We start from the raw sequence: 11,435 nt of genomic DNA, 5'->3' as shown, positions 1-11,435 counted from the left end.
ATTTAGTTAACATGCATGATTTGTTCTTTTTCCTGTCTCTCCCTCACACACACGTTTGTTAAAGGTGGAGATTAGGCCGGATTAATCAAATTTCAGGTTGAGGGGAAATGGCCTTCGTTTCCATGGAAACATCACGTGCTTTGCGCATGAGCTGTCGCCATCACAGCGCGCAGCGATGCCATTTCCTCTGACAGCACCTGGTGACAGCAGCAATGTATGGACAGGTCTAAACTTGAGTTCAGCCTTATGACTGAGCCTTGTAGTAGGTCTGCTATTTTCAGCGTGCAACACCATCGTGCGACAGAGCATACATTAGTGCATGCTCAGTTAAAAAGTCTGAAAGACTTGCATCTCCAATTTTAGCACACCTCACTGGCACAAGAAATGGTGCATAATAATGAAACAATACATCAAATGTACATTGTTCCCCAAGAATCCAAATCCTCCCCCCACGAAAAATGTGAGGTTTCCTTATTGGTACTACGGTTTGAGAATTGGAACCAAAAAGTATGTATTAATTCCAGTTGAATAAATCTGAGCTACCTAGTTAAGCCAACATTCCTGACCACCACATTATTGTATTTAAACGTTTACTACAAATTTAACATTTTGCCATAACAGGCATGCAAATCTAAGTTTACACAGGGGATTCATAGGACCACAATGGAATAAAGTCTCCCGTTTTAATGGGTTAAATCAAAACATAACTAGGGCCAGATGAAGTAGAGTAAAATTTCGTTTCATTTATTTCAAAAAAGGCGAAGAAATGAAAAGAAAACATTTAATCATACAGTTTGATGAAATTAACATAAGCCAAATGATGACACTCAGTTATTGTGTCACTATTCTAACAGCAACACAGCCAGACATAAAAAAGGAAGTATTATTGTGTAGCTCCTTCTGGCTCAATTACAAAAAAGGCCTCACCATAATTTAAAATAGCACTTTGACACAAACTGAGGATTCTGTTACGCATTTAACATTTCAAGTTGCAGAATCACAATTACCGGTAGTTCAATGGCTGCAGAAGTGTATATTTTTACTCATTTCATAATAATAGAGGCCAATCGACGAGCAGTTATCATTTCTTTAAAGAAAATGAGAAAATGTTTTGACATTTGTCTTGATAAATGCATAATAGTGCATCTTGAACGTGCATCTTGAACTTACCATGGAAGTGACTCAAAAACCCTAACCTTTAAGGCGTAGAAATGATGGGTGGGAGGAAATCCTAATCATGGAATGTAAATCACAAGCAAAGGGCGGGAATTGGTGTAACATAGGGGAGGCCTGGGATGAAGTCAAATTAAAAAATAAAAGTAGAATATCATTACAAAAATTCAACTCCTTCACTGCCCATATATTGTTTCTACCGGTAGTGGCGTGGGGGTGGGCTATGCTGTCTCCTGGAGGGTGGACTATGGCGGGACATACGTGGTGGTGGTGATTGGTAGCGCTGAGGGGGGGACCCTCTGCTCTGGTAGGGCGGTGGAGATCTTTCATAACGCCCTCTAGATCTGGAACGGGAACGTGAACGATTAAAGCTGGGAGTAACTCTCTCTTCATAGACACGGATGTATGCCGTTTCACCCTGCAAGGAGTTGACAAGAGAAATCATCAATTGTTACTACTAGGACACTACATATTAAATGAATAAGAGTAAGAATGATGTGCAAGACGTGTACTCACTTGATGAGAACGGAACTCAGTCCGGTCCAGTCTACGCAGAGCATACTCCATGTCTTCCCTACGAAGGAATTCCACAACGCCTTCACCATCTCGCTGCACATCCGCAAAGCACACGTCACCAGCTTCACGCATGTGGTCCTTGAGATCTTGCCAGCTCCCAGTTGGAGGTAATCCTGGAAGTTAATGTGACAAGACAAAATGGCAGCCCGGTGAAAAAGACAAAACCTTGCATTGTGTGAAGACACGAATAAGGCTACGACTATAAATACAGCATATGTAAATAACATACTGGTATATAAAGAATCGTAGTACTCAGAGAATAGCCTTCAATAGACTATAAACTTAAAGGAATGGTATAAAGGGTCAAAATACAAAACTTTAATAATTTGCCTTATATAAGCAATGCTATTCTTAAATAAAATTCATAACTATGGGTGATGCAAGTCCTTAAAAACATTGACAAAAAACACACCTACCAGTCACTATGGCCGGTGTTTGATGTTATGAAGCCAACATGACCAGTGAGTTTAGCGATTGTTTTTTTTCTTTCATGACTTAAGCAGCTGACTCGACGTCATCCACTTAGTCCCCTTGACATCCAGTCCGCCATGAGAGAGAAAACAAAAAAAACGGTCTACAACTCATAACGTCCACCTACCAGTCACTATGACTCGGAATTCAGATCTTCGAGTTGGGGGTCCAAACCTTCCCCTAGGCCCTCCAGGCCCCCCTCCTCTTTCTCCTCCTCCTCCTCCTCCTCTTCCCCCTTCCATAGGTCCGCCAAATTTAGCACCAGAGGAGCGAGGGTATTCCACACGTAGCTTGGAATCCCCATATCCATATCCGTTCCTTCCATAGACGGCATCATCAGCATCCCTAAGAGAAGAGAGCACAGAACTCCTTACAGTACTCCTGTCTGACTAACTAAAGGACATACACGTCGAAAATCCTTCTCCATCCAATTCCCCGATGCCAGCTCACGGAGACGTTATTAAAGCCTAAGCGTAATCCCCATATCCATCCCTGTTCCTTCCTTCCATAGAGAGCACCGTCATCATCCCTAGGAGGACAGAACTCCTTACAGTACACCTGTCTGACTAAAGGAAAAGCGTTTTCCATCCAATCCCTGCTGCCAGCTCCTGGAGACGTTATTAAAGCCTAGGAGTTAGATGTATCCAACAAGAGGAATGCGATTTTTTTTAACGTTCCCAAGATTATCCCAGAAACTCACCGTGGGTCTTCAAAGCGGACGAAGGCAAACGGAATAGTGCCTCTATTGTTCTTCAATTCGATGTCCCGTATTTTTCCATATTTGAAGAAGAGGTCTTCTATGTCTCTCTCCGCGACATCCATTGGAAGATTCCCCACATAGATCCGTCCATCCGCCATGGTGGTGAAATAACAGGCTCTGCTAACACAGAATGGAGGTACTGCAGGCTTTAAGCTCACTTCTGGTTCACAAATAGATGTAGTGGTCCTTATCCTAATCCAATATTTTTGTCCATCCGGATCCAACTCCTTAATTTAGACAAAAACAAAAAGTTTTAACCAGGGTTGCAGCCGTAGTAAATTATGAGTTCAGACAATCAGCACAGAACACAGGACCTTGGATCCAAGCCTGAAATCTTTAAAAACACAGGGTAATGAATGCCGGACATCCTTAACAGTAGTTAAAGCATTCTGTTCGCCGAGCTTTAAAAAAAAAAAGGGGGCAAAGGGTGGAAAGGAACAGAGCAATTGTACACAAAATAAGCTTTGTTTTTTTGGAGGATAAGCATTTTTCTCCCACTTTAGACTTTATGCCAATTCTGCATGTATTTTCGTTCCTAGTTCCTGCCTGGGTGGGTATAGTCAAGCGAAGTCAAGCAACACCAAGGCCACTTCTTTTCACCAGATAGTGAGGACTGAAGAGTTTCCTAGTTCCACACCACACTGAATGGATGCCATGACAAAACCTATGAATTGCTGGTGCAGATGACATTTCCCGCTCAGCTTCTGTCCTAGCCTCGTTACCCAGGCTTTTATTTTCATTTGCATTCGTCTCAAAAAGAAAAGCCTGGGGAAACCCACCGGAAAATCTGGCATAGGAAGTGGGAGTCAACTTGTATTTCGCTAACCAATAACAGTGCAGATGGGCGTCGCTCCAAATTTGGTGTTGTGAGGTCAGAGTTTTCCGCTGTTTTCTACCGGGGAGGGGATTTCACTAACCAATAACAGTGCAGAGGGGCGTCGCTCCAAATTTGGTGTTGTGATGTCAGAGTTTTCCGCTGTTTTCTACCGGGGAGGGGATTTCACTAACCAATAACAGTGCAGAGGGGCGTCGCTCCAAATTTGGTGATGTGATGACAGTGTTGTCCGCCGTTTTCTACCGGGGAGGGGAGGGTGAGCACTCATATCGGTGAACCAATAGGATCCACCGGCTGTTTTTCCCAGCATACGCCCCTCTAGATCAGAAATCACACAGGCTGGGGTAGGCTACTTCTGTCCAGAACCCGGCCGAATGTATCCAGAGGCTTAGAACTCCTTAACTCCAGCATTGGGTTAGGAACTTGACCCCTGTGTTACCTGAGCACCCAACATTATTTGTTTTAAAATGACAATGCATGCATGAAATAGGCACACTGCATCATTCACTTGTCCCCTTTAACATATACACAAAGTACAGATTTAAAGCAGCTAAGCTATAAGTAATTCAAAGATTTTCTTAGCTTTGTCCAGCTTTTCTGGCAAATGACTAACCAATCAGGAAGTGGACAGTCAAATTCAATGCATTGTTCCTCATCTTTGAAGGCAGACTGCGGCCCCTAAAGGCTAGGGCAAGGCGAGAGCCTAGTATGGAGATTCAACACACTGCGTTATGTACTACAGCAAACAACCTTTACAATAGTTTCCTTAGGTTCAACATTCATAACTTGTAATATAAGCATTGAAATAGGCTATTGGCTGTTTGTATTCATTTTGGAAAAATATAAAAAGATACTCCTATGGAAAGGCTATCACTCCTATGGAAAGGCTATTTGTACTTGGGCTGTCTGCTGTCGTGAAAGTTTATAGTTAGAGAAATTCATTCGTTTAACCCATTGCTGGCTGTCTGAATACAAAAACACAGCACTAAAATGTTGATATATTACTTATAGCTGCTATAAAACCTGTTGCTATGGAATTGATCATGCCACCCAAGAGGGTGCCGAGAGGGGCTATAACAAGCTAAATGTCAGTAAGGTCGATCGGCAGGTTTGCGTCGTTGGTATCACCACTTCCTTATTGTGCACACTATGCCAACTATTAAGCTATATTAATTACACACCACTTGGTAGCATAATGTAGGAGGCCATGTAAAAAGCCAGACGTGCAAAGATGGCCGTAGTGGACATGCAATGCACCAGGAGACAAGTGTTTAATGAGGAAGTTACTTGATTATAAACAGTCTGGCCCATGCCATGGTACATGTCAAGTCAATGTCTACTTACAGGTTCACATCTCGTCGCAGGCTTGTGGATGTTGTGCAATCGGAATGTAACGTTAGTGTGTACGGGTCAAAGGTTTGAATTGATTTAGCTAACCCGGATTAGCTGTGTTAGCTACGAATCTAGAGCGTCTAGGCCTCGTAGCTAGCTGCAGATAACTGAAGACTCAGCTGCCCTAGCCAGCCAGCGCTTCATTTTATTTAACATACTTTAAGTCCAACAAATATTAAAACAAACGTTTCAACTAAATTAAACGTCGGCTCAAAAACACCGTTTTCTACCATTCTACAACGCCGACTCTCTAAATCCCTTTGTTGATAATGTATCGAGCTAACCCGGCTAACAAGCAAGCGGCACTTTACGTAACGCGCCATTATTAACTGAAATAACCGCACATGTATTAAATATATATTTGTACAGCGGGAGAAGAAAGCAATGAACAATAAGCACAAAAAAATGATACAACATATCGTAGGATTCAAGTTACCTTTTCACGTAAGTAGATAGTTTGTACGAGGCAGTGTCAGTACTTCACACGCCGTACCCGTGCCCCCTTCCGCGTTAGTAGTTATCGTTGTACCGTACAACTGTGTTGCGTGGTGGTGAACATAGTACTGATCTACAACTCGTACAAGCCCACAACACGTAACGGATGCGATGAGTTGTGTGGGCTTGTAGATCGGCTATTTTTATTTTCACCTCGCGACACCGTCGTACGACGAAGCATGCAATAAATCAGGCTCCTCCTCCCGTCTTCTCTGGTTCTTTTCATTTCCGTCCTACAGGCGAGGCGTTGCACTGAAAAGTCCAACACTGCCCTCCACAGGTGAGATCAAGAAATCAATGACTGACTGACTGACTGACTGACTGACTGACTGACTGACTGACTGACTGACTGACTGAATCAATCAATCAACCAATCAATCAATATAGCCTAAGATTTAGACTAGATGTATTTATCAATTTTGACATTTTCAATCTATGGTATCATGCCCCATGGTCCTGAGGCTGAGCGCAGAACCCGCTGCCTCCGTACTTATACTCTGAACATGTACAAATGCAAAATCTAAACTTTAGGCCAGTTCCGAATTGCAGCCACGGAGCAACCTGACCTGTAGGTGTTCTTTTAGAAATTCCTTATGGCTGTTGGTAGGGCATGGCATTCCACATTTTGGTATTATTACCAGGTGAACAAATTGAAACCCTTGTTCGTGCCAAATCATGGGTATGGTGTAGTAGTATATCTTGTAGACCAGGCCCATTGCAAGTCTTCTACCCTGAGCCATCCTACCTTAATAAGAATGAGTAGGGTTTAAGTGGGTTCTAGATGGAAGGCCAAGCAGTAGCCTGACTAGTTTGTTTTGGGATGTCTGAAGCCTAGTTTTTAAGGCCTTTGAAGTGGTGTGGTACCATGAGGTGTATGCATATACTATACAATATATGATACTGTATAGTCAGAGTGACATTGGATGATGGATGGATTGCAAGAGTCCTACTCAATGTATTCTTACTGACCAGTGAGGAGATCCTTAAAATAAAGTTGGCAACTTGGCAAGAACTTTACAGATTGCACAGATTGTATTATATAACCTGCCTCATTCATTCATTCATTCATTCATTCATTCATTCATTCATTCATTCATTCATTTATTTATTTATTACCAGTTTCTGCCTAACGACTAAGTATTTGGCAGCTCTCAATAAACACATGAAGTATACATTTCTGCCCCATTCCTTTTTTGCTTTTAAAATTATTCAACTTCTGTTTCAGATAGTCGCCATGGCAGTGGCATGTACACAGAATATTAAAGTCTCCAGACTTTTTGGTCTTTTTTTAAGTGTCCAGTTTGAAAGCATACATCTCCTTGAACAATATGGGTCAGCCATGCTAGACTGGCAGTGGAACTAGAAGGATGAACAAACATGTTTGAGTAGCAATATTTCTTGCTTCTCCTTCAGGTCAGTTCTCTCCTGAAAGGTGCTATGAAGCAGTAAAACCACTAAATATCCTCCAACAGAAGTCATGAAAGCATTCCTAGCAGTTGGGAAAGATTGTGCAATTGTAAGCAGACCCCCTGCATGGAGTGAAGTCATGGGTGAGTAGAGACTACAGTTTCACAGGCATTTCCAGTTTCACAGACATTTCCGGTTTCACAGGATCGTACACTTTTCCCATGGGTGAGAAATGAATCCACAGCCAATGTCTTGTCTTAATGTGGCAAATGAAAATAAAATGATTACCATTTACCACATGGAATATACTGCAGATTACATTGAGGTTAACCACTCTAGTACGCTTGAGTCGTTTTAGAACTCTGATGATCAAACAGGTCACCACAACGTAGAATTATTTTTAGTTATTTTGTAATAATATTTCAACAGTGATGTTTTCGAATGCATTGTATTTATTACTCAACTACAAATGAGTTTAACTTCTCAGTGTAAATTTGAGAATAAATACATCTTGAATTAATTAATTCATGCTCTGTACACACACACACACACACACACACACACACACACACACACACACACACACACACACACACACACACACACACACACACACACATCATCGAGATAAGTGCATTGTGCATTGTTTTATTACCTTTATAATAATGAGATTATCGCATTGGGTTTTGTGCACACCTGTGCATTTAGTTGAGGGGATCAACTCGTTGATGTGTTAGAGACCAAAAGGACACAAATGGCCTTTTTGTTTGTCAATTGGAATTTGTATCGAGCTTCTTCCAGTTTTCATCACAGCCAATGAGAGGTAACTTTGGTCAGTGTGTGTATAGTGTACCCAGGCTAGGGGTTGGTTTTCAGCCTGCATTGAAAACATACCTGCACTGTGATGCTCCTGATGCAGCTGTCTCTACCTCGCAACAGGTAAATCAAACAACTAACTTCTTTTGAACAACTGCTTTGAATATCTTTTCAGTTCGTTGAGTTCACAAAGATGTGACTGTGAATTGTGAAAACTAATTTCAGTTTCTTCTGAAACATTCTAATCAGATACCTCAAGATGATAATGAAGCAGTAATCATAAGATAATGCAGTGAAACAGAGTAGATCATTGCATATGAACTTGAAGACATCTGTTCAGAATCAGAGGCTTATTATTGAACAATTAATTGTTGATAAAAATGGGATGGAGAGCATAATAATATAGTCATAAATTATGAATCATGAGTAATTATGAATCATGGAGTAAAATCACTATCAGTCTTTATCAGAAGTTAATATTTAGCTTGAAGCCCCTATAGAGTACGTGCTTTCCTGTCATTTAAAATATTTAAAACAATTACCATGCACACATTGCAGCCTGTCTTTGTCAGACATGATCATTAATTAAGATCTGTTATAGTGCATTCAGTGTTTCTATGTCAAGTAATGGGAAAATATGTTCTGCATTGTTCACCTGCTTGTTTCATTGAATGAAAAATATATACTTTTTGGGCTGCTCATACATAAATCATGGGCAGTTTCTTCATTCATTGTTGATTGATTGGATACTTTATTAACCGTTTGCAAAAAGCACAGACAGAGAGAACGGTACAGTTTAACACAAATGGGTGGAATCACTGGATTGCCTTGACATCTGTTGAGTGCTCTTGCTTATGTGGTAGAATCAGACGATGGACCCTAACCATCATAGCGCTACCTAGTGGCGCGCTACGAGCTTGTAGGTCTGCTATTTAAAAAAAATCGAAGAGCGACTGACATAGAAGACATTTTTAGAATCTGATCTCAGGTAGAACCAAGGAGCAGCACTGCCTCTAGGGGCTGCTACCAGGCCGGAACTTTTCATAGTATTGTCTGTTGAAATTGAAGAACCATAAACATGTTTGCTATGTAAACATAGGGGCTCTTTGCTCTGAAAATACTGAGGCAGCATTTTCATGCTTATCAGTTATTTGCATTCTTTTCCATGACACTTTATAATACCTAGTGTTGTTTATCATAGCTTAATCCTTAACTTGCAACACTTTTAGTTGGAATAATTTTAACGGTCCAACTCCAAATACATTTGTAGCCCAATCAACAGAATAACAAACAGAAATTTGGATATTTCCATTCTTGTCACTGACTGCAGCTCTTGGTAAGGATTAACAATGAACTAAACAAGAAAGATGAGACAAAGATGAGTTTTAAGCTGTATTTTGCCTGGTGCCTGCAATACGATTGTTTAGTTACGTATACATTGGTAATAGTCTATCTGTCTATGTAAACATTTGCATACAATGTATCTGTGTGAGTATAACCATATATATATGATCCAAAACATTCCAAATTGGGACGTCAAATAATACTATGATAGACTTTCTCCTGCATTTTACGCCATTGTGTCAATGTTTCTCACTACAGTGAGTGCAACAGAGTTACATTATACAGTATAACAGTGGAATAATTTTAGCTATACGATTTTGTGTAAATGACCCATTGCATGTTATGTGTCAGCCTACTGGTCAAGTTAATTTGTCCTTTTCAGGTACCTTTTTATAACCATGTTTGGAATGAGTGGGAGGAAGCCCAAGTCACTGATCCGAGGGGTGGTTCTCTGGACTGTATTGACTGGCATCATGCTGGTACTGTACTGCCTATCTAGCCCAACCCAAGTCAACATGCAAGAGTAGGTACTTTAAGGAAGAAATAAAGATTTTGACAAGGCAAAATCAAGCAGATTTTTATTGACATGTATGTAATAGTATTTATCCTTTGAATTTATATACTTTGTTCACAGGGGCTCAATTGCTCCCTCGTGTGTGCTAAACATGACAAAAGCATTGCAGAAGAATTTGACCATCCCACTGCAGAGCGCAAACATCCAGTCAGAAGAGTGCCATCCCAAAGTGAACATCATGTTCATGAAGACGCATAAGACTGCTAGCAGCACATTACTCAATATCCTCCTCCGCTTTGGAGAGAGACACAAGTTAAAGTTTGCCTTCCCTGATGGTCGCAATGACTTCTTTTACCCATCTCCATTCCTCTGTTCTCAGGTCAAGGACTACCAGCCTGGGCAGTGTTTCAATATTGTTTGTAACCATATGCGCTTTGATGCTCACGAGGTGGCCAAGCTTCTGCCTGCGGATGCTGTGTACATTACCATCTTACGTGACCCAGCTGAACTCTTTGACTCATCATTCCATTACTATCGCAGAGCAATCCCCCTCACATGGAGGATCCGTGGAGATGACAAACTGGCAGAGTTTCTGCACAGCCCTTGGGCCTTCTACACCCCAGATGGCTACAATTCATTCTACCTGAGGAATCTGCTCCTTTTTGATTTGGGATTTGATAATAACATGGAGGAAGATGACCCTAATGTTCTGAGAGTTATTCATACTCTGTCCAAACGTTTTCATCTGGTCCTAATAGCAGAATATTTCGAGGAGTCTCTAATCCTGCTCAAGGACACTCTCTGCTGGACTATGGAGGACCTGTTGTTTTTCAAACTCAATGCCCGCAAGGCTTCATCTATGTCTCGATTGACCCCTGAGTTGAGAGCTAAAGCTTTGGAGTGGAATGGGGCTGATTGGAGACTCTATCAACATTTTAATATCACATTCTGGAACAGAGTGGAAGCATATGGCAAACAAAGAATGGAGAAGGAGGTTGATGAGCTGAAGAGATGGAATGCTAAGATGATGGCCATCTGTGTTGAGGGTGAGGGTGCAGTTGAAGCCTACATGATTCAGGATAAAAGTTTGCTGCCCTGGCAGCCATTTGGAGAATCTTCTATCTTGGGATACAATATGAGAAAAGATGTCGACCCCAATTATAGGACACTCTGTCGAAAAATGCTCACACCTGAAATACAGTACTTATCAGATCTAGGAGTCAACCTTTGGCTCACAACATTATGGGGCTGGCTAAAAAATGCCATTAGTTGAATACCTTACTGTCATTAAGAAATGTGGATCAGGATTATTTTATTGACAATATGAGGAAATATTTCAGAGTAATGTCTAGTGTGTGTGTGTGTGTGTGTGTGTGTGTGTGTGTGTGTGTGAGAGAGAGAGAGAGACTTGTGTAACACTGATTTACAGTTCCTTTTAGTGGCTTTCCCTACAGTATATTCTGAAATATTATTTATTAGATAAATACATGAATTTGATTATTTACATTCCTATGTGCTCCAAAAGAAGGCATCTTCTCTGCACCTCGATCGGAGATCCAGGTTCCAAACTAGCGTCCAGCCGTCCAAACCACAACCAAAGGAATATCCTGCGGATGGTCCAATAAAACTTTATCCCACGCGTTTATCTTGAA

General features: G+C 41.2%; 2 protein-coding genes across 2 annotated transcripts; one reads left to right on the top strand and one right to left on the bottom strand.

Annotated features, from left to right (window-relative positions):
- Positions 1–723: 723 nt before the first annotated feature.
- On the bottom strand, positions 724–5,827 carry srsf9 (serine and arginine rich splicing factor 9). The gene is made up of 5 exons (XM_083793090.1): positions 5,644–5,827; positions 2,921–3,207; positions 2,348–2,565; positions 1,690–1,862; positions 724–1,591 (listed from the first exon to the last, which is right to left on the bottom strand). Exons 2-5 carry the CDS (start codon positions 3,076–3,078, stop codon positions 1,370–1,372), a joined length of 771 nt encoding a protein of 256 aa, XP_083649216.1. The 5' UTR covers positions 3,079–3,207; positions 5,644–5,827; the 3' UTR covers positions 724–1,369.
- Positions 5,828–8,020: 2,193 nt separating this feature from the next.
- On the top strand, positions 8,021–11,056 carry gal3st1b (galactose-3-O-sulfotransferase 1b; the record flags this gene model as incomplete). Its single annotated transcript, XM_083793553.1, has 3 exons — positions 8,021–8,048; positions 9,652–9,792; positions 9,904–11,056. The coding sequence occupies exons 1-3, from the start codon at positions 8,023–8,025 to the stop codon at positions 11,054–11,056; spliced, it is 1,320 nt and encodes a 439-aa protein (XP_083649679.1). The 5' UTR covers positions 8,021–8,022.
- Between the last annotated feature and the right edge of the window lie 379 nt (positions 11,057–11,435).

The sequence above is a fragment of the Protomyctophum parallelum genome (genome assembly GCF_964188405.1).
Source record: "Protomyctophum parallelum genome assembly, chromosome: 21".
NCBI classification, from domain to species: Eukaryota; Metazoa; Chordata; class Actinopteri; order Myctophiformes; family Myctophidae; genus Protomyctophum; species Protomyctophum parallelum.
This window is presented reverse-complemented; position numbering and strand designations above follow the sequence as displayed.

What these genes read in the sequence shown, in the direction of transcription:
- srsf9 (XM_083793090.1), bottom strand. Translation starts at nt 3,078, where the DNA reads ATGGCGGATGGACGGATCTATGTGGGGAATCTTCCAATGGATGTCGCG. An exon ending in GTCCGCTTTGAAGACCCACG is followed by an intron (nt 2,566 to 2,920) that starts GTGAGTTTCTGG and finishes CTCTTCTCTTAG; the next exon opens with GGATGCTGATGATGCCGTCT. An exon ending in ATTCCGAGTCATAGTGACTG is followed by an intron (nt 1,863 to 2,347) that starts GTAGGTGGACGT and finishes ATTAACTTCCAG; the next exon opens with GATTACCTCCAACTGGGAGC.